Source organism: Coturnix japonica, chromosome 2 (genome assembly GCF_054131305.1).
Source record: "Coturnix japonica strain WE chromosome 2, WE-NBRP24, whole genome shotgun sequence".
Taxonomy (NCBI): domain Eukaryota; kingdom Metazoa; phylum Chordata; class Aves; order Galliformes; family Phasianidae; genus Coturnix; species Coturnix japonica.
Genome location: NC_140664.1, coordinates 102,271,222 through 102,299,104, shown reverse-complemented (window position 1 = coordinate 102,299,104; position 27,883 = coordinate 102,271,222). Strand labels below are relative to the sequence as shown.

General features: G+C 43.5%; 1 protein-coding gene across 1 annotated transcript; it reads left to right on the top strand.

Annotated features, from left to right (window-relative positions):
* Positions 1-1,159: 1,159 nt before the first annotated feature.
* On the top strand, positions 1,160-25,976 carry CMTM7 (CKLF like MARVEL transmembrane domain containing 7). Its single transcript, XM_015853996.3, has 5 exons — positions 1,160-1,347; positions 19,406-19,579; positions 21,575-21,673; positions 22,667-22,748; positions 23,096-25,976. Exons 1-5 carry the CDS (start codon positions 1,192-1,194, stop codon positions 23,107-23,109), a joined length of 525 nt encoding a protein of 174 aa, XP_015709482.1. The 5' UTR covers positions 1,160-1,191; the 3' UTR covers positions 23,110-25,976.
* Positions 25,977-27,883: the final 1,907 nt, after the last annotated feature.

Sequence of the window (27,883 nt, the reverse complement as noted above, 5' to 3'; positions counted from 1 at the left end):
TGATCCCGGAAAGCAAATGGGATCCTGGGCTCCATCAGGAGAGGGGTGGTCAGCAGGGATAGGGAGGTGATTGTCCCTCTCTACTCTGCTCTTGTGAGGCCCCATCTGTTGTACTGCGTCCAGGTGTGGAGCCCTCAGTACAAAAAAGACATAGAGATTTTGGAAAGGGTCCAGAGGAGGGCCACAAAGATGATCAGGGGGCTGGAGCACCTCCCCTATGAGGACAGGCTGAGGGAGTTGGGTTTGTTCAGCCTGGAGAAGAGAAGGTTGCGGGGTGACCTCATTGCAGCCTTTCAATACCTGAAGGGAACTTACTCCCAGGAGGGGAGTAAACTCTTCGAAAGGGCTGACAATAGCAGGACACGGGGAAATGGTTTTAAGTTGAAAGAAGGAAGATTTAGGTTGGATGTTAGGGGGAAGTTCTTCACTAGGAGAGTGGTTAGGCCCTGGAACAGGCTGCCCAGGGAGGTTGTGGGTGCCCCGTCCTTGGAGGTGTTCAAGACCAGGTTGGACGAGGCCCTGGGCGACCTGATCTAGTAAATGTGTATGTTTGGTGGCCCTGCCAGGCAGGGGGGTTGGAACTACATGATCCTTGAGGTCCCTTCCAACCCGGGTCATTCTGTGATTCTGTGTGTGATGTTTCTATAGAAGCAACAGATGCTAAGCTCGGGAGCTGCTTTTACCCTCCTGTCAAACAAAGCACAACCACTTATTTATAAACACGAGGAAACGTAGAGCTTCCTTTGCGAGCAGTGTTGTATCTCTGCATGACTGAACTCCAGCTGCGGGGCAGAGCCATTCCGACATCGTTACAACTCCTCCTGCTGTCACCCACTGAAGACAACATTTTGCCTTTTGGGACACCGCGGTGCCCTCGCCTATCTGGGCGTGCAGGCACTCAAGCTGCGTAGGGCGATGCCTCGAGCAGCTGCTGGCCAGCACCCAGCTGTGACCCGGCTCTCTCGTAGAGCACTGCAGACAAACTTCGGCGTCCGCTTCCCCGCCGCCCCCGGGCTCCGCCCCGCAAGCTGCCCCGGGGCACCGCCCGGCCGGCGGGGAGGTACGCCGCTCCGCCCGGCCCCTCCACAGCCCTCCTTCCCTTCTCCTCGCGCCCCGCCCCGTCCCGTTTCGTCCTGTACCCCTTATCCCGGTCCGGGCCGCAGCAGAGCAGCGGAGCAGCAGGACGGAGCCATGTCTCACGGGGGGCGAGTGATCCGCACCGGGGTGAGCAGCGCGGGGCCAGCCGCGCCGCCGTCGGCCGCCGCCTCCTCAGCGGGTTCGGACGGGGAGCTGATGGACGGCGCCTATTTCCGCTCGTGTGCCGGCATGCTGAAGGTGGCCCAGATGGTACGGAACCGGGCAGGGTGGCCTGGGGGCGGCGGGGAACGGCGGGTTTTACTCTGCAGCCCTCGCAGCTGGCGGGAGGAGGAGGGAGAACGGTTTGTCTCACTACAACAAGTGCCAACTCCCGTCAGAAGCAGCCTCTGCTTTCCCTTCTCTGATGGAGACAGATGTGTGTCAGCCTGAGGGAACGCTGTGCTGCTGGGGTGTCTGAAGCCAGCGGTAATGAGGAGCATTGACAACTCTTTGTTATTAATCATAATTTTGGCACATCAGGTGTTGCACATCGGCGGTCTGTTAGCTGTGGTAAGTTTTGGGAGCAGATGAGGCCGAGGGTCGCCTGCGAGGCTGGGGTTGGGGTGAGCTCCTAGGCTGGGGTTGGGGTGAGGTATCACCAAATAGCAGGGACTGGGGGGAAAGCCATCACAGAGCACTGATGGTCACAGCCGGTCCTCAGGTCAAACCTTTGCTCCATCCACATGTGGAGAGGTCAACACATAGAGAAGCTCTTCTGTAGTTTCTGTGGCACACGGTTCTTAATCCATGGAGTGATTTGCCAGCTGAGATCCTGTATGGCACTGAATAACGATGGGTGCACAGAAGAGATCATGGGCAACACGTGTAGCGATGCCTCCTCACATATATTCTCATCCTGCAAAACCTTGCAGCTCAACAGGTTTCCATGCTGGAGATATTCCCTTGGTGTCTGATAGCTCCCAGCACCATCTTTCCTTTCCTTTCCTTTCCTTTCCTTTCCTTTCCTTTCCTTTCCTTTCCTTTCCTTTCCTTTCCTTTCCGTCCTTTTTTGATACCGTCTAAGTCCTAAACAGAAATTAAAAGTTAAAAATAATTTTAGGCTACAGCGTAGCAGTGTCAGATCCTAAAGTTCCAATGAGGGATGGAATTGATGACACTGGACGCGGCTACCTGCAGCTGCTGAGCATTTATACTGCAGTTGTCCCTCGCTGTGTGTTCAGCTCAGTAGCGGTGCCAACAGCTGTCTGCTGCATTCTCTTCTCTTGGGTTGTTCCCAAACCATCATGAGGATCTGGAGTATCTTTCCAGGAGATAAAATGATGCTCTTTTGAAGGCATGTCTCCGTTGCCAGTGACCCTGCGGTCCTAAAACTGTAGACTTGTGCTTTGCTGGCTAAGTAGAAGCCCACTTATCTTTTCGTTTTCACCACTGTGGAAAGAACAATTCCTTTTATGGACTAGAAGGACCTAGTCCTCTCTGCTGTCCATCCTGATATGTCTTCACTACACTTCCTACGTGTTACTCTTAAAGCTCTCACAAGCGATGCGTATTTGTGCTGAACTTTCAGTTTTGGTGTGGATGGAAAGTGTGGAATGTGTGCTTTACATACTTCGCATGCTTTAATATGATGTATGTAAATGTATGCAACAGTGTGATATTTAACATATAAATGAACTAATATGTAATGAATGCTGTGCAATATCAATATCATTAGAATTTAAGCTGTGCTGATTTAACAAGTTCCCGTGAGCCCTCTTCCAACTTTACCCTCATACATTTTTTCTCCATTCCAGCTTATAAATAACATCACTAGAAGTTACTTCAGCTATCCAAGGGGCAGATTAAACTCTTCTGATGTGTTATCTTGGTAATGTATTATTCGCAAACAGTTTCCAAAGAAAACAAAATGCTTGTGCTGCAGTGTGTAGAAATGAGCAGGGCAAGGTAGTTTTAGATCAACTCCTCAATGTTTATCTAAAGTTCATCTTTTCTCAGAGGTTATTTTCACTATACCTATAGATCTGCTTTTATTAGCATTCAGTTCTTCTGGTCTTGGCAGTATCTGTGTTTGATCGGAGTTCTCTGTGATAAAACTGTAAGCATTCCTGGATTAACGTTAGTAGGGATGGAGGGAATGCAGCCTTCTTAGGAGGGAGAACTGTTATGCTGACAGAGGACAAAAGTAAGTCGTTTTCAGTTAGACATACAATGTGCTTCATGGAGTACTGGGCTTCTGAATGGTTCTTATGAAGAAGGAACACTATTGCATCTCCTTTCTCCTTCTTCCTCAGTCCCCTTCGCCAAGAAGTAAACGATATGAGAGAGAACAAGAAAACATTTTTATTTCTTCACTTATAGCAATGCTAAGGGCTGTTTGCAAGCCCCTGAATTAGCATAAATCATTTGATTTTGCATGAAATTATTCTAATAGATGGCGTCAACATGCTGGGGTAACTGTACCAAGGAAATAGAAGCTCATGTCACAGATTTTCTTCTGTGAGGAGGATCTTAACACAAGCCTTAAAATTCAGCAGTCTCATGCAAGATGAGCAGCTTGTCCAGGAATCTGATCATTACTGACTCCGTGTTACCAGTTCTTTCCCTCTGAGTTCTTCTGGGTCATATGGAAGCTCATGTTGGCTGTAGTACCTAGTATAGACTGAAATTAGGAAGTAAAAAGCATGTTTCGTGCCTGTGAGCCTGCATACATTCCTTTATTTTGCATAATTACAGCTTTGAGAAGGTAATGCATTTTATACATTGAGTTCCTCACTTTCTAATACGCAAGGAATGCTCTGCATAGATATTTTGAAAATACAGTGGAGGAGAAAAATAGTTACTTGTGCACTTTACATGGCAGTAAGGCAGCTGGACAGCTGTGTTTCATGTGTGAGCATCAATAATGTTAATAGGAACTCCATTTTCAAAGTCCAGTCTGAATTGATGCTGTGAAAGAAGTTGTGATGTATCTTCAGCATTGACTTCAGCTGGTTTAGCTTGAATATCGCTCTTCCTTTTGTTCCTGCTTTCATTCTTTTTTGTATTTGCAGTTTTGCCGGTATCTTTTGTACTCACAGCCTTACACGCAGGGTCGTGCTGTGGTTCAGAGCAGCAGCATGCTCACCAATGCAGGACTTTCTGGGTACCCAGCTTGGGTAGTTCTCAGTCAGAGTTTACCAGGAAACCTTCTGAGGTCTCCTGTGCCCTTAGAGACTGTTTGGAGCTCTTGTGTACAAGAAGAGGCATCACAGCACAGTATGTGCTTCTCTAGGTCTCGGACTTCTCAAACCATAGCAGGACTGTTCCTGGCTTCTGGATCCTGAGAGGAATGGGGGTGACCCGTGGCCTCTCTGCCCCTCCTTCAAGATGGGCCACGGTAACTGTGACCAGAGTCCAGACTAAGGGTGGATGTCCCCACAATAATGCCGTTGTTACTGAGCAGATGGTGGCTCTGGTACAGCAAGTACAGCCATAGTATACAGTGTTTTAAGCTAAGAACCATCTTATTTAATCTGAATCGGGAAATAACAGTTTCGCCAGATGAAAAAAGAAGAAATCTTCTCAAAGCTGGAAAAAATAGCATAAACCCAGTGGGAGTTGACTTAACAACATTGTTTTTAACTTGTTAAAGTTGCTAAGGCGATACTTAAAGCTCTTCTGCTGAGTAAATATTTCATTTCCCAAGTGTTGACAAAGGCAGTTACGTGCTTGATATCTGAATGGCCCACCAGGCAGCCTCTGAGCAACACTGAAGTTTGCTGAAACTTCTCCGGATGATTATATACAAACATAGAGCTGAATAATGGTGTTCAAGGGTGTATTAATACATCTTATGCTGAGAGCCAAAAAAAAACCTGTTGGTAGCTAGATTGTTAGAGCCAAGATCAAAATGTGTGGGACGGTATCAGCCGAACTTACTGGAGAGCTGCATTCAGAAGGTGTTAAAATATGAAAAGAAAGCAAAACCTGTTGGTGGATGAGAAAAACTCCTAGTCAAAACCATTGATATAGAAAAAGGAAATGCACAAAAGCAAATGCTGTTGGAGCAGCTCTCCAGTCAGTCCAGTCTTTAACTTGAGCCCGAAACTCCTTTTGTCTATGGAGTTGAAGTACATGATGTAGCTCTTTGCAGCAATGTGTTGGTGATGTATGACTTTGCTTGTATGGTAGTAAGACTGTTTAGTCAGGATATATATGCAGAGATGATGAAATTGTAAACTTTTCTTCTACATAGACTGTATTTTCAATCCACAGTTACTCTGTCCATAGTTCTTCCAAAGGCAAACAGTGTCCAGAAGTAACAAGCTTGGCTGTAAGTTGCCAGATACTGAGCTGCCAAGCTCACACTCAACCAGGTCTGTGTTCTGCTTGTTTCTTCATCCCAGCTCATAACAGAAAACAGGAAAAATGATGCTGTTCTAGCTAACAGTGATGCCCTGATGTATTACACAAAAAACCTTATTGGAGGATTTGAGGTAGTAGAAAAAGTAATAAATGAGGAAAACCACTTTGAAAATGTATGGCTATCCTCAGCCTGCAGCTGTGTGATAAATTACTGGCTAAAAAATAAGGAATTGAATTTATCTTTTCATTTTTGCAGCAAAGTTATTACTGTCAGGCCAAGGTCAGGCACATGTATTGTAGGTGCTCATTGCCATCCTGATACATGTTACAGTGAAGGGACCTCGCTTGGCATACTGGCCATAGAGATAGAAGTTTATGTCATAGGTGGCTCAAAAGTAAGCGAGGGCATTTGAGTGAGGAATGCCTGAGCCTCATAATTAAAACCCGTAGTTCTGGGAAGTCCTGTTATTTACATTCTGAGATCACTGCAACAGGCTGGCTTGGCCGGGCGTACTTTTTCCATTCCTCTGCTCGGGGTGGCCATACAATTTCTGCCCAGGTATTTGCATATGAGCTGGGAGCAGACAGCATGTTCCCTGTGTGCTAAGTAGTGCTTGGTGGTAGGCCGACATGGTTTTATTTGATGGGTCAAAACTTCAGAGGCAGTGTCAGTGGAAGGAATTTTCTCTCTGTGCTGCCATTCTCAGCTACAGTGATGCAGCTGTTTACGAGGTTGTGCAATACGCCAAAGCAGGGAACTGATGTAGCTTTACTTCAGCTCTCCTTCACTTTTCTTCTTTCATGAGAGATTTGAGGGAACAGTGCAGCCACAGAGACTATTGTCAGGAGCAGCCAGTATCTGGGAGAGAATGGCAGGAGCTGCATAAGCATGAATTGGTTCCACGTGAATTTTTGGATGCTTGAGCTGCTCTAGAAGGCTAAAATCAAGTCTGGTATATTGCTGTTGTTAAATATTAGTACTGTGTCCAGGTGTGGAGCCCTCAGTACAAAAAAAGACATGGAGATTTGGGAAAGGGTCCAGAGGAGGGCCACGAAGATGATCAGGGGGCTGGAGCACCTCCCCTATGAGGACAGGCTGAGGGAGTTGGGTTTGTTCAGCCTGGAGAAGAGAAGGTTGTGGGGTGACCTCATTGCAGCCTTTCAATACCTGAAGGGAACTTACTCCCAGGAGGGGAGTAAACTCTTCGAAAGGGCTGTCAATAGCAGGGCACGGGGAAATGGTTTTAAGTTAAAAGAGGGAAGATTTAGGTTGGATGTTAGGGGGAAGTTCTTCACTAGGAGAGTGGTTAGGCCCTAGAACAGGCTGCCCAGGGAGGTTGTGGATGCCCCGTTCTTGGAGGTGTTCAAGACCAGGTTGGACGGGGCCCTGGGCAACCTGATCTAGTAAATGTGTATGTTTGGTGGCCCTGCCAGGCAGGGGGGTTGGAACTACATGATCCTTGAGGTCCCTTCCAACCCGGGTCATTCTGTGATTCTGTGATTAGGGAATCTCTGTTCCAAAAGTGTCAGTGAATGCTTTATTTCTTTCCAGAAGAGGCAACCTGCAAGCACAGAACTGGAGCTATCATGCCTTGCTCACTTGGCTCACCCATTCGGATTTGTTGTAATACATTCATGGCATGCAGAGCTCTTTGTGTAGCTGTGACTGAACAAGGTCTAGTAAGTTCATTTTCTGAAACCAGAAAAAAACAGGAAGTGAAGCCTAGAAATTTACCACATCTCCTGAGATGTGTTTAGCATGCTTGAAAGAGCAGAGTGAGGTATTGGCAGTGGTTTTCTGGCACACATGTTTCACAGGAAGTTAGATCTGCAGCAGCATTTTGAAATCTCTGCCAGGTGTACGTGGTGTCTGTGGGTTGTTAGATGTGAAAATTATGGATTCTTAGTGCTCGGTGACTTTCCTAAGAAGTGTTAGGGTGCCGTATCCCCTCACCTCTCTCTCTGGGGATGGTGTCCCTGTGGACATCCGCTTCTCCTGCCAAGGGGAAATGAAAACCAGGGGTTCAGTTCTGTGCAAGTGTGGTCTTTAAGAGCTCAGAGCCTAAAAAGGTCGAAAATTCTCTTGTTGAGCAGATTCTGCTCCTGCAGCCCTGGAACAATCCATGTGTCTCATCATGATCAGGGGAGCCATGGACATACCTCAGCGAGGGCAGCGTGCCTGACCATGACGATGTTAGGTAACAGCTTTACATTGCCTGGACAAAGCGGTGTGGGCCGCAAAAGCCAGACAGTGTTTGGCTACTATGAGTAAGTGTTTCCTCCGCTCCCCTCCCTTGGGTGTACTTGTAGGGCATTCTCTCAGTCCTGTGGCTGAGCCTCTCCTTCGCAGGGTTGTCACATCACGTGCGCTGCGGGCTTGTCCTCTTTTGTGGTGAGATGTAAAGTATACAGCAGCCAGAAATTGCTGCTCTCTCTATGCAAAGATCAAACTTTAAAATTGCTGTGATTTTCTTCCACACACCTGCGTGCTTCCTTTGTGCTGCATAACTCAGATTCCAAAGAAATCATCACAGCTAAAACAATTTTCCAGCAAGTACAGGAATATCTGACTGGCCCAAGCCAGGTGGCTGCAGCCTTCAAAGCCATAGCAAACTGATCTGCTGTTCACAGAATCACAGAATCAGTGTTCTTGTACTTCTTCTGCTCATAGCTTGACACAAGGAAAATGGAAGTGTGACAATGACAAGATTGAGAAACTGCTTCAAGAGGAATTTTCTTGGAATGTTTGGTTTTATTTCCATACCATTTCCGAGTTCATGAAACAAACGCTGACAGCTGGGAGGGAAAGAAAGCGTTAAGAGATGATCAGCAGCAACTGAAGAACTGCAGAAAGGCTTTGGGTGCTGTCATGTAAGTCTGTAATCAAATTTACCCAGAACTGGGAAGGCCACTTGAAGAGGCCTCTCATCTGCAAGGGAAAAACCCAGTCTCCAGCTGCTGTTTCTCACCTGCTGCCTAATTGAGGCTTTTGTAGATAGTCTGAGTGTGGCTTCTTCATAGCAAGGGCAATGCCATCCCTGCGTGTTTGTGTGACCTGCCAGGCAGTGGTACCACTGGGGAATCTCATCTGTTATCTCATCACCTTTCATTTCTCCGATGCCTCGCCAAGCACTAAGTGTGTGCACTTAGAAGAGGTCATTCTGCTGTGTGCTGAGGCCCTGTCTCATCCGTCAGCTGGGTTGAGATAATGCTGGTTAATGTGGAAATTGTCACGATGTCAGCATTTTGGGGAACATCTCACCTGTTTTTTCCTGATTTAAAAAAAAAAAAATAAATGATGTACCAGCACAGCTAACAACATAGACTTCAGTGATGTTAACAGTCTCCTCTTGTTTTAGGAGACCTTGCTTAAGGCTCTATTTCCAAAGCTCACAAAGCCATTACTGAAGATGACAGATACAGTCTTTTTAACAGCTCTCTGTGCGATTGCCAGATGTCAGTGTGGTATTCTCTGGGGCTGGGAAAAGAGATGACAGGTGCTAACTGAAGATTCGAGTCAGCCAAGCAGTAAATGCCTCAGACAATGAGAATGAGTTGTGTTGTGAGCAGCATCCGTAAGGAGCGGGATGAACAAATTGCTTGCTGAGGGTTACAGGTGTGGGTACCGAGACTTCCCTGAGCAGTTTGCAAGGTGCTGTTTATCTCAGTAACAGCTTTCAGAAGATGAGATTCCATGTGCTTTTTATTTTCTGCGTGCCTGGTTTGACAGGTTAGTAGGAAGTTGGTTGCCACGAGGTGCTGGTTTTGTGCTGTATGTTCCCATTTGAGCTTAAAGTAGGTGTGCCCTGCTAGATACGTATTGGATACCTTGGTCAAGTAGGAGGCTTTGCAGTTCTTTGTGCAGAGTTTGTGGGGGAGTTTGTCAACCACGAACATCATGTGTATTGCACTTCATGCAGACAGACAATCCGAGCCAGGCTTGGCTGGCCATCCAGCATGGGCTCCTCTGTAGGTGGTACTGCCATGCATGATGGCTCCATGCATTTTTAGATAGCCATGACCTTTATGTACAAGAGCTGTCTAGCTCACAAGTACGGATTAAGCTCTTCCTACATTGTGTATTACTTATAATACAGGACTTCATTAGCTGTCTAAAGGGCAAACAATACAACTTAGTGTACAGTGAGAGTGGTTCGGAATGGTGGTTTCAGAGCTACCTTGCTCCTCCTCTGTGTATTTCTTCTTGGCAGGCTGAGAGGAAGCAATACAGGTGAGATGGGAGAGATTGCTGGAGTGGGTGGCTGTTCCACTGGAGCTGTTGCATGCACAAGGAGTAGCATCTTATTCACAGAATCACAGAATGACCCGGGTTGGAAGGGACCTCAAGGATCATGAAGTTCCAACCCCCCTGCCTGGCAGGGCCACCAAACATACACATTTACTAGATCAGGTTGCCCAGGGCCCTGTCCAACCTGGTCTTGAACACCTCCAAGGACGGGGCATCCACAACCTCCATGGGCAGCCTGTTCCAGGGCCTAACCACTCTCCTAGTGAAGAACTTCCCCCTAACATCCAACCTAAATCTTCCCTCTTTTAACTTAAAACCATTTCCCTGTGTCCTGCTATTGTCAGCCCTTTCGAAGAGTTTACTCCCCTCCTGGGAGTAAGTTCCCTTCAGGTATTGAAAGGCTGCAATGAGGTCACCCCTCAACCTTCTCCAGGCTGAACAAGCCCAACTCCCTCAGCCTGTCCTCATAGGGGAGGTGCTCCAGCCCCCTGATCATCTTTGTGGCCCTCCTCTGGACCCTTTCCAAAATCTCCATGTCTTTCTTCTACTGAGGGCTCCACACCTGGACACAGTACTGCAGATGGGGCCTCACAAGAGCAGAGTAGAGAGGGACAATCACCTCCCTATTATCTGTTAATAATATCTTAAACAGATGGACAAGTGACATGTTCACACAGTATACGAGTCTTCTGGTCTTGTTCAGAACAGCATCTCTAGGATTTGTGGGTGCCTAGAAAGGCATAAGACCTCCTTGAGTGCTCGAAGGAAAGCAGTTGCCTTTTCCAGAGTTAAAATCTTGGTAGAATATTTGCTGTATTTAGAATTCCGGCCATATCATTTGCAGAGATGTTAAAAGTCAGCTCTGCTATTAATAATCTTTTGCAATGAGTTTTAATGTGTTTTGGGAATTGTTTGTGACTTGAATATGGCACTCGTGCACTGTTACTCAATTATGACTTAACATATTGCTGCAGTAATAGGGGTTTTGTATGTATGTTTTTACATAGATTGGAAAAACTTGCTGATAATGATTTTACAGTTGGAGTGTTTTAAACAGAATCTGATTTATAAAACAAGGCAGAACCTAAATCTTCTAGTATCGGTTTAGAGAGAAAAGAAATGAAGTTATGAGCCTCTTGTTGACAAACTTACTTTGCTCTTTTAAATTAATTCACTGCTAGATGAGAATCTAGCTTGTTCTTTGCCATATGACAGTGAAGTGCTCAGCTTTCGGCTAACGATGTACAGCACTGCGTAGTGTCTTTCAGTACAGCGTGGTGTGATGGTGTGGGCAGCTTTGGGGTGTGAGGCAGGGAGCTGGCTGAGCTGACAGTGGTGGGACTGACATGTTGCTTGCACTGTGCTCTGCATTAGGAGTAACATAGCTGGTCATTACAGAGAATTGCATTTTTAGTAATCATGGCTATCACCGTCCTGCAACAAGGGCTCTTTAATAATGTCATTCCCACACTGGTTCTGTGATTACATAACATCCTTTGCTGTCGCCAGGTCCTGTGCCAGAACAGATAAGAAACTTATTAATAAATGAAGAGTACCACTTCCTTTTGCTTAGGCTTGTCCTCTTATCTGAGTCTTAGAGGGTCAAATAAGATTATTTTGCCTTCTTCTTGTCACCCTTCCACCACTCATATCTTCAATAAATAGCTGTGGATGGCAGTGCATAAGAGAAGTCACTTATCAGAGGCCAGGCAGCCTCCTTATTTTAGCAAACCAGCCAGACAAGAGGAAATCTGCCTAGACGCAGGGGCTGAGAGATTGTTGTGCAACTGAAGACTGACTGCTTCACAGATCCATGCACTTGAAGATTGCTGATTTCGTCTGTCATTAAGGGAGGTTTTAGCTGGATTGGATTCTTTATCATTTGTTCCTTTTTGAATCTTTCTAGTTTGTGCTTGCCTGTTAGACCCCACATTTCCTTTGGAAGAAGTTGATTTTGGTTACAACATCAGCCAGCTTTGTTGCTTGAATTAGCTGAACTGGTCTTGCATGGATTATGCTTGTGACCTTGACCTGAGCTTCGTCTATCTTACTGCTTTGGGAAGCTGTTCCAAAAACCGTTTGATTCTGCCCAGAAACACGTCATTAATAATATAGATGTTGCTTCACTGTGTTGTGGCGTGACATTCATAAATGCACACAGTGTGGTAGTACAGCTGCAGTCAGTGACAGCTCTTCTCTGTGCAGGACACCTAAGCATGACATGGCTATCCTCATTGGCACGCTTAGGATGGAAAATTCCACATTCTGTTTTGACTGGTGTCACAAGCTGAAAGCTTTGACTTTTTTTTTGCATTCAAATAAAAGAAGCATTTAGCTCTTATGATTATTACTTTAAAAAGGCTGTAATAAAACTTGATGTGAGTCACCACTGCCCCTTACTCCAAATCTGAAGACAGACAGCTTCTGTACAGTTGTTTGCACAAGACTTGGGTACGTTTTAAGAGAGGAGGAATTAGATTAAGGAGGAGGGAGCGTTGAAGCAGTACAGTGGTTCACCAGTGCTCCACCAAGTGCGATGAAGTCTTTCACTGCTGTTTATAGCATTTAAGGGAAGATGGGGAAGGAAAGGAAAGGAAAGGAAAGGAAAGGAAAGGAAAGGAAAGGAAAGGAAAGGAAAGGAAAGGAAAGGAAAGGAAAGGAAAGGAAAGGAAAGGAAAGGAAAGGAAAGGAAAGGAAAGGAAAGGAAAGGAAAGGAAAGGAAAGGAAAGAGGGAAGGAGGGAAGGAGGGAAGGAGGGAAGGAAGGAAGGAAGGAAAGAAGGAAGGAGGGAGGGAAGGAAGGAAGGAAGGAGAGAGAGAGAGAGAAAGAAAGAAAAGAAAGAAAGAAAAGGCTATTTCTGTCCTCTAGAGAATGTAATTCATTTCCAAAGAAGCATGGAAAAGAAAAGCATTTTCTGTTATTTCACACACTATCAACTACAAGCCGGGGGCTGGTAAAGCAGAGCTGCTGCCTACAGCATTGGTACAGATGTAGTAGCACGTTGAATCCTGTCTCCTGACCTCTTTCCCCTGAACTGTGCTCTGAGATAATGTCTTGTTTGCCTGCACACCTGGTTAGTAGATGGCACTTTGGTTAGTGGGCTTCTGAGGCTTCTAGTTTTGTGTGCGCCTTGGCTGGCACTGCCACCTGAAAGGAATATTCTTGTTTCTTTTCCCAGCTGCTTATACCATTCCCTCTGTCACCTTTCCTCTTGCACTGGCTCCATTGTTGTGTCCCTGCACTAATTATAGAACAGATAACAGCTGGAAAAACAATTCATGCACAGGGGAAGACATAAACACAGGCAGAATTATTGTGTTGTTGTGTCAGTTCTTTGGTTTTCTTTGACCTCACAATACTCTGTGCTGGTACTACACAAAGTGGCTGAGTAGGAAGGCTAGGAATTGCTTTTGGCATTGCTTTGGCTTAGATGCATCAAACTATACCCCTCTGGAAATATTTTTACTTACCTAACTGCAAAGCATGTCCCGATGAAAGGGCATGGAGAAGATAGCTAGGATATATTAAAAAGGGGAAATATTTTGTTTCCAGATGCATGGAAGGAAATTTAGATTCTTTGGAAAGAATGAGATACAGAAGAGAGGAAGTATATATTAGGGATGTGATTTAGCAGAGGGTTGTTAGAGTTAGGGTACTATGGTTAGGCTGTGGTTGGACTTGATGATCTTCAAGGTCTTTTCCAACCTGAAAATCCTGTGATTCTAAGTACGGGGTATCATGTAGGGAGTGAAGAAGAAAAGAGGAATAATAAGAAATAAAGAAGGAAAAAAATCCATTGAATTAAAAGAAACTTCTTATGGGAGAGCAGAGCAGAGGGGAGTATAGCCAAGAAAGAAAAGAAGATCTGCAAAGAAAAGCAAGGAAGTGGTTTTATATCATGTAGTAAAATAAATGGAAAGGTGATGTAGTGATGGGTGGATATACGTGTCAATGTATGTGTCATGGTGTTACTCAAAATCTTTGAGACAAGAGTTACAGTGTTTCTCTCGAACTAGTTATCTTGATGCAGATTTGATTCCAATCTGCTTTACCTTCCCAGTGGTTTAGCTGGCATTTCACATCTTATTTTCTATATAGAAAAAGAACGCCATAGCTAAAAGTCATGTGGTAAGACAGCAGTTTCAAATTATCATTTCAGGGTTTGATCATGAGATTTGCATGAATTAACATTTTTATTACCGTTGTTGGTAGTACAGCAGCAGCTGGAAGTCCTAGGCCTGGACAGCCAGTGAGGTGGGCTGACTACGGCCAACAGCCAGACACCCACCCTGGCTCTCATGTGCTCCCTTTTCCTCTGGAAAAGGTGGAGAGAAAATAGAAATGCATCTCATGGATTTTGATAATGACAGTTTCATAAGGAAAACAAAAGCTGTGTGTGAAAGCAAAGCAAAAAGAGGAATTTGTTCACCTACTCCCCACTGGTGGGCAGATGCCCTGTCACTTCCTGGAGAGCAGGCTCATCATGGTTGCTTGGTAAGACAGAGGCAATAGCCAGGAACATCACCCTGTCCTTCTCCTTGCTCTTAGCACATTGCTGAGCACTGCATCACGTGGCCTGGAATATCCTTGGGGTCACCTCGAAGAGCTGGTTCAGCCATATCCTCTACCAGCCTCTTGCCCACATCCAGCCTGCTTGCTTTGTTTAATGCAGAGAGAAAGCCTTGCCACTGTGTGAGCACTGCTCGGCAATGGGCAAAACATCGATGTGCTATCAACGCTCTTCTAACCAAAAAGGCAAAGCACAGCACCAAGTCAGCTACTGTGAAGGCAGTTAACTCCTTCCCAGCCAGACCCAGTATGCTTCCACTGTACTGGATGCTGTGCAGACACAGTGGGAAAGGGAAACCTTTACTCCACAGGCATTATCAGAGAAGTAAAACAACAGCTGGATGCAGACCAGTGATAATGCATAGGAAGGAATGGTCCAGAGGACAAATAGAGGTCTGAACTTTGCAGCTTATGTTTCCAGTTAGAAAACAGGAGTCTATTTGGGATGTGTTTTGGGTATTTTCTTTGTAACACATGATATCAGAGTTCACTGTAAGTAAGTGATAGTGATATCCTTAATTGAATAATACCTGCTTTCACAAAACTAGCTGATGTTAAGCAAAACGCACTTGTCTTAATTGTCTGTTGCTAAGCAAAACGTACTTGATGCTAAGCAGGGCATCGTTTATCTACTCATGGAGCCCAGTACATAATTGCTATCTAGGTCAGTGTGGGTGCCTTCCCCAGTATATCACCCTACAAGGACTTATTGCTAGGTTAGGAAAACAGGGAGCTAAGATACAAAGAGTTGTTCATCATTGCAAACAAGCTATGGAAAATTGCCAACTGGAACAAAGAAGAGGAGGGCAATCTGCGTCATGAAGAAGACAAGTGCTTACTTCATCCCCTGAGGGTCTTGAGACCGCCACCCAAAATCACTGAGCATGTGCAAGGAGCCAGGACCCCACGTTAATGATTTTGGAGGGGATTATTGAGTGTGTGTGTACTGCCCAGGGGAAACCTTTGCATATAAAACACAAGTAACATATATAAGCTGAAGGTCTTTTGTGCAAGGTATTCATGGTTAGGGTGGAGACAGGCATTCAACCTTGTAAGTAAAGAATGCCCGCTTGCCAACACCACTTTGGAGTCATTGGAGTTAGTGAGTTTATTCCTAGATTTCAGATGATGGTAGTCAGGAGATAGCCACTAGTTACTATTTTACAGTAACTTAGGATACTCATTTTTATTAATTGTATGGAGTAATGGCAATGAATCAACCCAAAAGCAACCCCAGAAGACTAACCTTTTCCTACCCTTTTACTTGTTCCCTGACATCTCCCTTGGATCTTTTAGGATTTTTTTCATATTGTATTAATACACACTTCTCTGTTGCATCAATCTATGGGTGGAATTTTTGTTTGTTTAGTTTTGTTTTTTGTTGCTGTTCCATTTTGGTTTTCATGGGCATCTATTCTCGTTTACACTGTAAATGAGAACAGTCATCTTGACCTAAGGTCATAAACATCTTGATCGTTTATTTGCGGTGTTCAACATTTTTGCCTTATTTTATATGTCTAAAGTGTTGGGAAGGTGAAAAACTTTAGCATGAGTCTTTAGGAATGGCACAAAGCTGCACCAGGGAAGGTTCGGGATGGATGTTAGAAAAACGTTCTATACCATGAGGGTGGTCAGACACTGAACAGGCTTTCTGTAGGGGTCATTGGTGACCCATGTGCCCGTCAGCTCTCAAGAAGCGTTTTGATAGTGCCCTCAGAAGCACGCTTTAACCTTTGTTTAGCTTGAAGTGGTCAGACAGTTGGACTTAATGGTCATTCAGTGTTCCTTCCAACTGAGCTATTCTATTCTATTAGCCCTTATTTGGTGAATGGGGGAATTGAAGCAGAAAATCACATAATTTACTCAAATCTAAATGATAATAAAGTTACAAAACTGAGACTGGAGCTCAAGAGGTGCTGACATTCAATTCCTCCTATCTTCTGTCAGTGTTTGTCTGTGGAAGTGTGTCTCTAATGCTCAGAACATTAAGCTTTCCTTTATAGCACGTTGTCGATATTGGAGATGGTGCTGGATTTATGTTTGTGCAGGTAGCTGTGTCTGAAGAAAATTTAGTTCTCTCCAAATGTTACAAAAGAATTAAGTATTGGTAATAAAGTCACAGCTTTATTTATTACATCCATTAAAGTGGGACAGTAGAAAAAGATTGCACAAAGCACTTGCACAGATTTATTCTTGGGTTATAAAACTGTTGCATGGTCAGATAAACTGCAGTCTTCTACCACGTGATTAGAGAATGCTCAGTCGTGCCAGCCAGCATATTGGGTGTGTGGAGGGCAAAAAAGGTCCTTTCTTATTCTGTGGTTCCATTGCTACCCTCAGGGGCATTAAGGAGGAAACATTATCTGTAATTTCTTGTGTTATGCCTGCCCTGTCATTGGAACAGGTAATTCTTTTCTAAGTTGTTTTGGGCGTGTGAGTTTGGTCCAGATTCTTTTTACTCTCCAGCACATTCGTTTGTATTTGTGCAGATGAGTCCAACCTATTGCCTCTGTAGGACTACAGACAGCCAAGGGCAAGTGCAGGGAGTTGGGTAGAATTCAAACATGAAGAGAAGGGTTTGGGAATATTGATTGATGAAAGATTCAACATGAGCTAGCAATATGTGCTTGCAGCTCTGAAGGCCAACCATATCCTGGTTTACAATGGGAGAAGTGAGACCAGCAGGTCAAGGGAGGTGATTCTGCCCCTCTATTTTGCTCTCTTGAGACCCCACCTGGAGTACTGCATCCAGTCCTGGGGCCCTCAACACAAGAAGGACATGGAGCTTTTGGATTGGGTCCAGAGGAGGGCCACAAAGATTAATTGGGAATTGGCACTTGGAATGGAAGGTGTGTTTGTTAAATTCAAGTTTCTATCATGTTCCTGGGAGCTGGTCAGATGTTTTTAACCCTGGATCTTACTTTTGAGGGCTGCAGCTCCTCAGAGGAGTTTTCCGATCCTGTCGCTGAATGCCCCTCATTCTTCTTTCTGCTTGTTCTGTCATTTTTATACAAGCTATCTAAGAGGAAGAAAAAGAAAACTTTATGCTTCCCTGCTTTGAACATATGAAGCTTAAGAACTGGATTATGGTAATGTTTGTAGTGAGTAAGGCTTACCAGTGCTGCTTATTTGGATGGTAGCTGTATTTCAGGGCCCCAGTCCTTCTTACCCTTTGTATACAGTAAAAAAAAAGGTGATAAAGGAAATGGTTCAAGTGTGAAATGAGTTAACAGGCAGATTCAGCATTTCCATGAACTGGCTCTCCCTTCTTGGTTTGTACAGTATAAAAACTGAAGCCCGGTCATTATAAAAGCACCTGAATAAGGGAGACTTCTTTTAGCCTTTGGTGTTCAGACAAGCATTGTCCTCATCCCATCTCACAGTACTTGCTGTGACTTTGATGTTGAATCTTTCGTCAGAATTAAAATTCACTGAATATGATTTTTGTTTTCTTACTGAATTATTAGGAGAGTGTCTTGTATCACTGCAAATGATCTCTTAGAGAATACAGTAAATGATGATCTCCACCTGAGGGTTCAGGTTATCTGGCAGCTCAGTCAAGTGTCTTAGCTCAACTGATGTTAAGATTCAGGGAGCTGAGATGTCAATGTAAGCGATCCTGGCTCCTGCTTCCCATTGTTTCCCTTGCAGCCCCAGCTACTCCCTTGTTCTCCTTCACTTCAGGGAGATCATTGAAACGATCTCAAGATTCAAGAACTTGGCCAGAAGTTTAGGAAATGCTGAATTGTGGAGAGCTTTTATTTCTCATCGTCTATGAAATGAAGCATCTCTGAAATCTCCACAATACATAAAATGCAAGACTTTGTGCGTTTAGGATTACCCGGTGGCTAAGCTGTGAGACCTGTGTTGGGAGGCAGAGAATAGGCACGGTGCAGAGAGAAGCACTGAACAGATGGGATGCTGCCACAGTGTTAAATTCCCAAGCTAGAGGGCAGAAACTAGTTGGGGAGGCAGGGACTGACCTGTATCGCGCATTTGGAAAAGTACATGTAGGAAAAAAAAACAATCCAGCACCCAAACAACATAGCTCAGATTCTTCCTGCTATATGTTTGACCCAATTCCACCTGCTTAGGCAGACAGGCTAAACAGACACACCCCCAGGTGCAACCAAAAGCTCTATCCACACATCAGAACTTCACAATAAATTGTTATTTTGACCAAACTCCATCCAAACAGCCACATCATCTTATGACAATGAATTGGCTCCTTTGCAGGAAGAAACTGGATTACGTCGTTTGGGTGTTAGATTTTTTTTCCTTTTAATTTGAATGAAATGATATGGATAGAGTTGGTTAGGAGCTTGAAGGATGACTGTACATGCAGTACTGAAGTGCAGGCTTCAGTTTTTTCTATATGTCTTGAAGAAACTTTTAAAGTGTGAGTCATTCCTGTTTGGCTTTGGGTGAACTGAAAATTACAGTGGCTGAAAGTGCATGTTACTGAGGCCTGTAATAATAAAATATTTGGCTGTACCCTGGGTAGATTTTTTTAATCACACATTAGGTAAGTCCTTTGCAAGCCTACAGGTAATAGAAGTTTTGGTTTTATGTAACATTGTTAACACAGTAAAACTTTTTAAAGGTTTCTTGACATGATGGCATCATTTCCTAGAGTACTACTGTGCAGTCTACTGATAACTCTGCTGTGCAGGTGATAGGAAAAGAGGGGTGAAATTGTTATCTCAGTTACAGCCAGCACCTACTAAATAGAACTAAAGGTGTGTTCATGGGTATATTCATTTCAGCAGCATTCAGTGATTTCAGCTGCAGTGAGCTATCCATGTCCTTCTGAAATTCCATGGGGTTTAGGTCCTTGAGTTGCTGCTGCAACCCCAAACATTCAGCACCTGTTCTCTGTTTGAGGCCTCTTGCTTAGTAATAGAGACTTCTTCAGTTTGGATCCTGCAGGCCGTCTGAGACCATTGCTTTCTTTCTAGCAGCTGGCTCTATCTCGGCTTTGAACATTTTTGTGCCTGTTACTTTGTCCTCCACTTTGTTGGGACCATCAGGTTTACTCAGGATGATCGTCTTCTATTTCTAAATGATGTATTGTAGTGTTTGAAGCCGTCTTCATAGGCCTCTGAGCACCGCTCTAAAAACCTTTAATGTGCCTTTTGTCTTTCAGATCTCACTGCTGGTTGGATTCATCAGTGTAAATAATTCTCAGTGGACAGATTACAGCGCATACAGCTACTTTCAGATTGTTACCATGTGTGACTTGGTTATGATTTTGTTCTTCTACATTATCCACATTTTCAGAATCTACAGGACGCTCACTTGTGTTAGCTGGCCACTTGCGGTAAGTCTGTCAGATGGCCTACATTTTTTGCTTCTTTTATGGGTTGATATCTGAATTACTTTGTTCATTTTCTTGTGCTGTCATGTGTTGATAAGCTCTCTTTCATGTACAAATACCTTTGCTGCTTTTGTTCTAGTATTCAGTTCAGAAGATGCTGTAATTCTAAATCTTCTAGCTGACTTGGATCAGATCCTGCTCTCCTTTCTCTCCTTTACACTGATATAAATCTAGATTTACTCCAGTGAAGGCAGTAGTGTTATTCTGAGACAAGTGGAAAAAGGTGTCAGCAGATGGGCCTTAACTCTGGTCATTTATAGTAGCTACACATTTGCTCGAGTACCACTTCATTACATTAGAATTCATGTAATACATCCTGTCCCAAAATAAAGTCCATGTGTGCTATTTAAGTCAAGCGTGGCTCTTTTTGGTATGGTTATAGGTAACTTAAACAATAGCAAGAAATGGGATTCTCAGCCTGACTGCTCATAGCCTGACCTTCTCTAGGAACTTCCTGCAGGATATCCTACATCATTCCACCATTTCCCCTGTACATCCATCTCTTATATCCTAGCAGAGTGCTAACAGGCACCACAGAAAATGAGAGACCTGAACTTCCTCAACAGCTTTGATTAGGTCGGCTAACAGAAAGTCATCTGTCCTGGTGTGGGATCACAGATCTTAGTAACCTCTGACAACACCTCTCTTGAGTGCATAGTGACCTGTTAATCCTACAAAGAAAGAACTAAAGGGGTGAGGAAAGCCAAACAGAGAGATGCAGAGGAAGTTTTGAAATTCAAGAAGTATTTGAATGGCTTTTAATGGAAGCTATGTAAATAGTTTACAGAGGTGAGGTAACAGTTTATCCTTCCAGCCACTTCTAAACAGAAAAAAACCTAAGTAAATTCTTTTTAAATGGAGACTATAGTTAGACTTGCAACACTTCTTAAAATATGTACCTCTATTATTTGTTACTAGAAAGTACTTCTGTCTTCATGTAAGGATAATGCAAACATGGAAAATGGAATGAGTTTTGTAAAGCAGTATTTAATGCGTGAATTGTGGTAACACAGCTCTGCCATTTTGACCTCCTCATTCACTGCATTTTGTTCCTTTTATGTGTTTGTTCATTTCCAATTGTTCCACAGTGCACTGGTGAATTTAAGGCACTGCAGTTTGTGGCTGTTTAAAAAAAGCTTTCAGAAAGCTTGAATGGGATAGGCTGCTTATGCATTGCTGTTTGTGTTCAAAGAAAGGCTACAAAGATGGAGAAGGGTCTTTAGGGCAAGGTGTGTGAGGGGCAGCTGCAGTCTCTGTGTTTGCTCAGTGCAGAGCAGAGGAGCTGAGTCAAATATTCAAGTATCTTTGGAACGGAATAGAAAAATCCTATAAGAGACTTTGGGAAACTAGGATTAGTGTTTGGCTTAGTTTCCTGGCAAGGTCCCTATGTTGCAATCAGAGGTGTGCCTTACAATTAGTAAAGCTGTGATGGTTCAAGAGTTTGTTCTGTAATGACAACTTTTAAAGCTGCAAAAGCATTTTTTCCAGAATGGCACTATCCTGGTCCTGCCAGGGGTTCATTCTCTATGTAACATGGCCTTTGATAATTCATTTACAACTTGTCTCCATCCCTTGGGTTCCGTGAAAGTAGTAGGCTGTGTACATTGCTATAATAGTGTGTCTCCTGCCTCCCTTGCACATGGTAATTGTGTGGCTCATGCTGGTAGTGCAGTACAAAGTCAGTAAGCACATATCCCACCAGCACACCTTACAGCACAATGTTCTGAAGACACCTGTATTGGTTGATGTAACCTTCATGAAGATTCAAAACACAAATACACAGATCACTCCTGCTTACTGTGAGGCAAAATGGAATCCTAGGCTGATGTTTTGTCCATGGAGTTTGAGTAACCTCTGCCAACTTGTTCTGATTCTGATGGATATTGAAATGCTTTTCTGAAGTTTCCCTTCTGAAGCAACCTATGTTTGTCTTTACAGGAATTTCTGCATTATTTAATTGGTACAATTCTGCTTCTCATTGCATCAATTGTAGCAGCATCAAAGAGTTACAATTTGACTGGACTAGTGGCTGGAGCGGTAAGGTCTTGTTTATCAGTCTTGATGCTTTTTTTATTTCAGCGTAAGTTGAGTGCAAGAAATCTATTGCTCACCACTTTAGTTTCTTACAGACATGCCTTGTTTCTTGGTTGGTGTGCTGTCTTCTATCTAATTTCAGTGAATGTTCCATAACATAACACCAACAAAAAAGTTTTGTGAGACTCCAGTCTCACGACTAAAATGAATATGTGTTGAAACCAAAGCCTCTAGCTTTAACACATAAAGACAAATGCGTTTTGGGGAAGAATTAAGACAATTTAGGTTTGATAAATGACTGTCGTAATAACTGCAAATTAGCATTTCACCCTAGTCTTCTGCATTTGCCACCTTCTGTGCTTTAACAGAGAGCCCTGCTCAAGATTATTTCTCCTGAGCTAAAACCCTTTGTTGTCCTGGGCCTATGTATTGGATGATGTACTCTGTCTCTGTTGGCTGGAGTGTTCTTCAGAGGCGTGAATTTTGAGTGTGGGCAACAGAACTTAAAATGCAGTATCACTAGAATAAAGAGTTGTTTTCACAAGCTTGGTCCCAATGATTACTGGTAGATACAGATGGAGTAGGAGACGACACGCCTGACTTAGTTATCTGACAGATGACAAATAAAGACTTGTCTGAATGAGGTTTGCCAAAAGAGCAGAAATCAGAGGTGTCCGAAAAAGTCTTTCATTTGATGCAGTGTCCTAATGAGAAGACTCGCCAGTGGGACACTGTGTAGCTGTCCAGCTTTTCCTCCCTACTCTATATGATTTTCAGTCTGTCTTTCAGTCATTGGTTTGACAAGACATAGGCTGCTATTATAGTATGGTAACTTTTTTTTTTTTTAGTGTGCTGACAGAATGGAGTAAAATATAACTTCATTTTTGGTCTGTTAACATCATAAAATACATAGTTGAATGTACAGGAGTCCATACATTCATGGATTGTGTGTCATCTAATGGTAAGTATTTGTGGTTTGTCTGTTTTTTCATTCAGACATTTGGATTCCTAGCTACGGTCCTTTGTGTTTTAAGCATATGGTCATCCTACAAGGTTTCTTGCATCACGCAGTCAACAAGTGAGTATCGTGCTTAGTGCCTGCCAAAATACTTCTCAAAATGAATATTTATATTTTCCTGTGGCAGTATCTGCCTGGAAGGATTTATTAACGGCATGTTTCTTGTTACATAAAATTACTCACAAAGGAGTAATTCTACACTTTGGTCAACGCATGTGTCACAGCTACTGACAACTTTTAACAGCTAACTAGTGGAGCAGAACAACTTGCCTCTAGCAAGTATTGGTGCTGTCTCATCTTCCACACCCCCCTGCCCTCCCACCAAAACAAGGTTTCCTGTGTGTTCTTTAATCAACTAAATTCATTTGTTTGTGGTGGTGCAAGTGACACTCTCTTCCTTTTCTAAGATGCAGCTGTATGACTCCGTCTCAGCAAGATGTCTGCCTTACAAAACACTGTACCAAAGAGGACCATCCATCACTGAGGAGAGATTGTGGGTATTTTGGTATTAGGCTGGACAGTCAGTGGCTTTTGAAGATCTACTTGAAGTCCTATGCAAAATAGTGTTATGAACCAAAGTTTTTTGTTGTTCTCACCCAAAGAAGTTTACTTTCCCCAAAGAAGAAGCATATAATGGAGAACCATTTTTTTTTTTTCTGAGCTTTACAGAGAAATGCTGCTTCTGTTTCTCGAGCTGGGCTGCAGTTATTTCCAGCAATTTGCAGTAAGTGCCTTTAAAACTCATTTGGAGAGTTGTTTGGTTCTCTTTTCAAAGGGATGGAAAAAAGGCTTCTGATTTCCTCCATCTGTTTACAGAAGGGAAATACTGCAAACTTCTACCTGATTCTTAATTTCCAAGGCTGGTTTTTCAACAAAGGAACTGTTACAAACTGATCTGTGAATGGATGAACTGACCCAAGTTCAGAACTATGGAATTTTTGTAACAGCAGCTCAGCCCACATCAAAAATTATGAACTGCAACTTGTATAAATCATTGCAAATACTCCCTTGTAGCCCTGGCAGTACATGATAAAAACAGATCAATCCAAAGTTACTATTAAAAAATTCTCTCACAGAGATACGTACTCGAGAATAAGCTTTAATGGCTCGTGGGATCTTTTTCTTTCCTTTTCTTAAATACTTGTTGGTGGAATGGACATTTTGAAGACTTGTTCTGTAGGAAATTTCTCTGCATTTCCTAGATATTATTCTCTTTGGAATCTAATAGTGCTTATGGAAAGCCCATCGCAAATAATGCAACATGCTTCTTTCCCTCTCTTACATGTGGCTTGCCCCTCCTGACTATGCTGGGATCCATGTTTTCAGAGCCTGGACAGAGTTTTTTCCACCTGATATTGTTGTGAAGCTGTTTGTAACCTTGAGATGGAGATAATGCTGCTATTTTCTTGGCACCTCTATCTTTCTGAGCTTTTGAAGCCCACTTTTGGTGAGCTGGAAACTCTGCAGAAAAAAAAAGTGAAGCTCAAGCCCTCTTCCTTGGTGCTCTTCCCTTTCATGTCATGCATGTCTTGTTGTGAAGCAGAACTTGCACTTGTAAGTTGGTCTTTTCTGTGAGGACAATTGCAGGACAGTGCAGCAGGTTTTGACAAAAAAATTTAATAATAATTAAAACAAAACAATATATATATATATATAAAATATCCGTATATATATATGTATATAATATATATAAATATATGGATATTTTATATGTATATATGGATATTTTACCAGGTCCAGGCTGGAGGAAAGAAGCATTTTCTGGCCTGCTGTTCATTTTTCTACTTGTCTTAAATTCTGCATAAATACTGCTGATTAATTTAATGATTGGCTTCTGAGAAATGTTTTTGTGCCCCATAGCACATCAACATGCGTTGCCATTTCTTATGTATGGGTCTCTGCATTGATATTTTATTTTTTTTCACTTCTTGACCAGAGAAATGGGCCAAGTTCTAAAGTTCTATAAAATCTCAAGAAAGTGAAAATAACTGAGCAGATAACCTGGAAAGTCAGGAATCTCCCTTCTCATGATGCTTAGTTTCTGTGATTCTTATTGCTTTTCTTTCCATAAGTGACTTAAAGCAACACAGAGCAGGAAACAATTTGAATGCACAGAAGTCTACTTCTTGTGGATCAAGAAACCTGTATTCACTCCAAGATAAACTACTTCAGCATGAATAAAGAAGGTTATTTAAATGAATCCATTTACTTTGATTGAAAAGACTGCAGAAGATTATGAAATACGTATGTGGTTCAATTTTATTTTTTGGCACTCAGGGTGCTTGTTCACAGGTTCCCCTGCCAAGACTGACTTAGCCACAGTTTTTGGAAATCTGCACCCTGGCTTCAGTTTGGATTGACGTGGTAGGTACTTAAGGAAACAATCTCCTCTTTTAGGAAAGTGCTGTTTCTGATGGTAGCACCGTCACCTCTTGAGAATGCTGCTCGGATAGGTACTAGGCACCTTCCACAGGCTTTGACCCATCTTGGCAATCCAAAGGAAAACAAGTGCTCAGCTGCATGCAGCATGACTGCAGCTGAGTGCACAGAGCTGTAGTGGCAATGGGGAGATGCATCTGCCTAAGGCTGAGCTGGAGGATGAGCTTGCGGTGAAGAAGAAGCTGTTTCAATGCTCTGCTGGAACCTTGCCCCCCTCCTTGCACTGCACACTCATCTCTTTATCTGTTTTTTTCAGCCTCCCACTTGACTCTGTCACTTGCTGCCATGTGGGAGGTGGGGGGGGGGGGGAGCCTTTACAGGCAGTTTCCTGCAGTCCAACCACCAAAGGATTTCTGGATGACGCTGTCTGATCACCCAAAGAATCTGTTTTGCTGCACTTGTTTACACTGGATCAAGAGACATAAAGTTCCCTTCTGGGTTTTGTGCCTATCAACAGGCTTAAGATATGCCTGTAGCTTTTGCTGTTGTGACACTGCTGGGTTCAAAGACCTACCAGAAGCTCTTAAAGCAGGATGCTTTCAGGCTGGAAAGCTGACATTTATGCTGATATAGCTTCCTCACTTCTCCCAAATTCTTGTGAAACATGTCTACCAGAAAAAAAGCACAGCTTTTGGTGATATCAGAACCTACTAGTAGAGCTTTGAATGACAGCTCTGTCTGACAGGGACTTTGACACATCACTACTGTACCTATGCCAGCAAAGGTGTTTTAACTTTACATCAGTGTCAGCCTGGTTCTGAAAGCTCGATCTGTCTTAGACTTTGTCAAATATGAGATTCCAGCTGTTTTAAAAATAAACTATGTATGTTGGCTGTTTGGACAATGTAATGGCTTTGGTAATTGGGTTGCTATCTTGCTCCAATTTTTTTTTTCCTTTACCAGTGCAGTGATTTTCTGTCTGGGGAGAGTCAGAAAATATCCTGGAGGATTAAAGATGTGTAAGTCCCAGAAAAAAACTATTCAGCTTCCCTTGTGTGTCTCTCTGATTGTCCCACCCAAAAATGTCCAACCTCTTCAGTCCCGAGAAGACTGTAGTTGTTCTTTTGAATCAACACAGGCAGAGCTTGGGGCTCAGTTTCACTGAATTTAATTGAATTTTAAAAAAAATAAAAATGAGGAGAGGAAAATAGGTAACACAAACTGATTCATAATGAAAAAAGAAAAAGCTGGTGTTTGACCTCTGGGGGTTTGAGATAAGCTAGAGATTGAATAGTGCCTTTGTGAGGGTAGGAACTGGGTAAATGAGAAGGGGAAATGAAACTTCTACCAAAAAAAAAAAAAAAGAAAAAGAAAAAAAAAAAAGAGGAAGGATGGTTCTAAAAAGCTTGAGGAGCGCAGGACTGGATGAAGACTGCAGGTTATGTGACATTTTTTTTCTGCTGCCCTAAAATACTTGTGTTTTGCATTGTGTTTACTGCAAGGGACTGGATTCTTTGCTTCTAAAGGGGATCCCACATCACTATGTGGGATATGAGGAGGATGTGACAGGATGTTGGGTCAGAAATGAATTAGTTTCATGGTTTTAATGAAGGGGGAGATGCTGAGTCCAGGAAGGACTAGGAGCTCATTAGGACAAAAAGGAGCAGGACACAAGGAGAAAAAGCAGGTGCAAACATAAGTGGAAAGATTACGAGGGAAGGATCTAGTGTAAGCACATTATTTGCTGTCAGAGAAGCTGGCAGATATCAATAGTTCATGGCTGCATTAGAGCTTAAACAGTGTACCTGCCTGCAGTGATAGAAAAGTCTCTTCTCTGCTTTCCCACAGCATATATATTACGTAATTTTGTCTAGGAATGTTCTGTCATGTTCTGCTACATCTGAAGGAAGCTGCAATAAACCTGACCTAGAGGCTGAGGAAAATAGCATCAAGTTGCCACACGTTTGGCCTCGTTTAACTTAAAATTGCTCAGGACTATTTTTCTTAGAGACAACGGAAAGCAAAGTGCTGCTGCAGCGCTGGAGGGGTTGTGTGCTGAAAAGTGGCCTTAGGCATTCCTCATGCTAGGGGTACACACCTGCATTTGGACTGCTTCACCACAGAGATAAGGAAAGCTGCCCTTATGCATCGCTAGGCCCAACTGCTGAGCTTGGCACTGGGCTGGAGCCTTGGAGGTGTTCCTTGTTGTGTGAGACAGGGAGAGGGGTCTGCAGGAAGCCAACCTGCCATTCTAAGCCCATGGGGCAGGAGAGTGCTCTCTGCAGAGCTATGGAGTTATGGAGAGCTATTGAGCAGGCTGCGTGCACCCCTCCTGTTCAGTCTGCTTCAGTTTTCAGACCACAGCACAGGTGTCAGGTCTGTGCCCTTGGCTTGCCTTTCCCCTTTGCAGATTCACAGGGCTGTGCTCTCACAGTCATCCTGTTGGGAACATGCAGCTTATGGTTTTAGTCCATGATCCCAAGACTTCATTAACTGTGCTGCATGGAAGCAGGTCAGAAAGTCACACTGGTGCTTGTTGTCTTTCCCTCCTGGAGAAGGGTGATTACTTTTTTTCCAAATGAGACAGTAGCTGGAAAACAGGAAAAGCTGTTCCTTCCTACACTCAGGCATTCTAGAGGCTGTTCATTACCTCCAGCTCGCTGCTCTGGAGTTTATTTCTATTCTGCCTGTCCCTGAGCCCAGAGTCCAGCAGTCTCAGCACACCAGACTCTTGCAGGCACACAGTAAGCACGCACCATTGTTTATTGGTAGGGAATGAGCAGTATGCAGTGGGTTCCCACCAGCTTGGAGTCTGA

What these genes read in the sequence shown, in the direction of transcription:
- CMTM7 (XM_015853996.3), top strand. Translation starts at nt 1,192, where the DNA reads ATGTCTCACGGGGGGCGAGTGATCCGCACCGGGGTGAGCAGCGCGGGG. An exon ending in GTGTTAGCTGGCCACTTGCG is followed by an intron (nt 19,580 to 21,574) that starts GTAAGTCTGTCA and finishes TTGTCTTTACAG; the next exon opens with GAATTTCTGCATTATTTAAT. An exon ending in CTGGACTAGTGGCTGGAGCG is followed by an intron (nt 21,674 to 22,666) that starts GTAAGGTCTTGT and finishes TTTTTCATTCAG; the next exon opens with ACATTTGGATTCCTAGCTAC.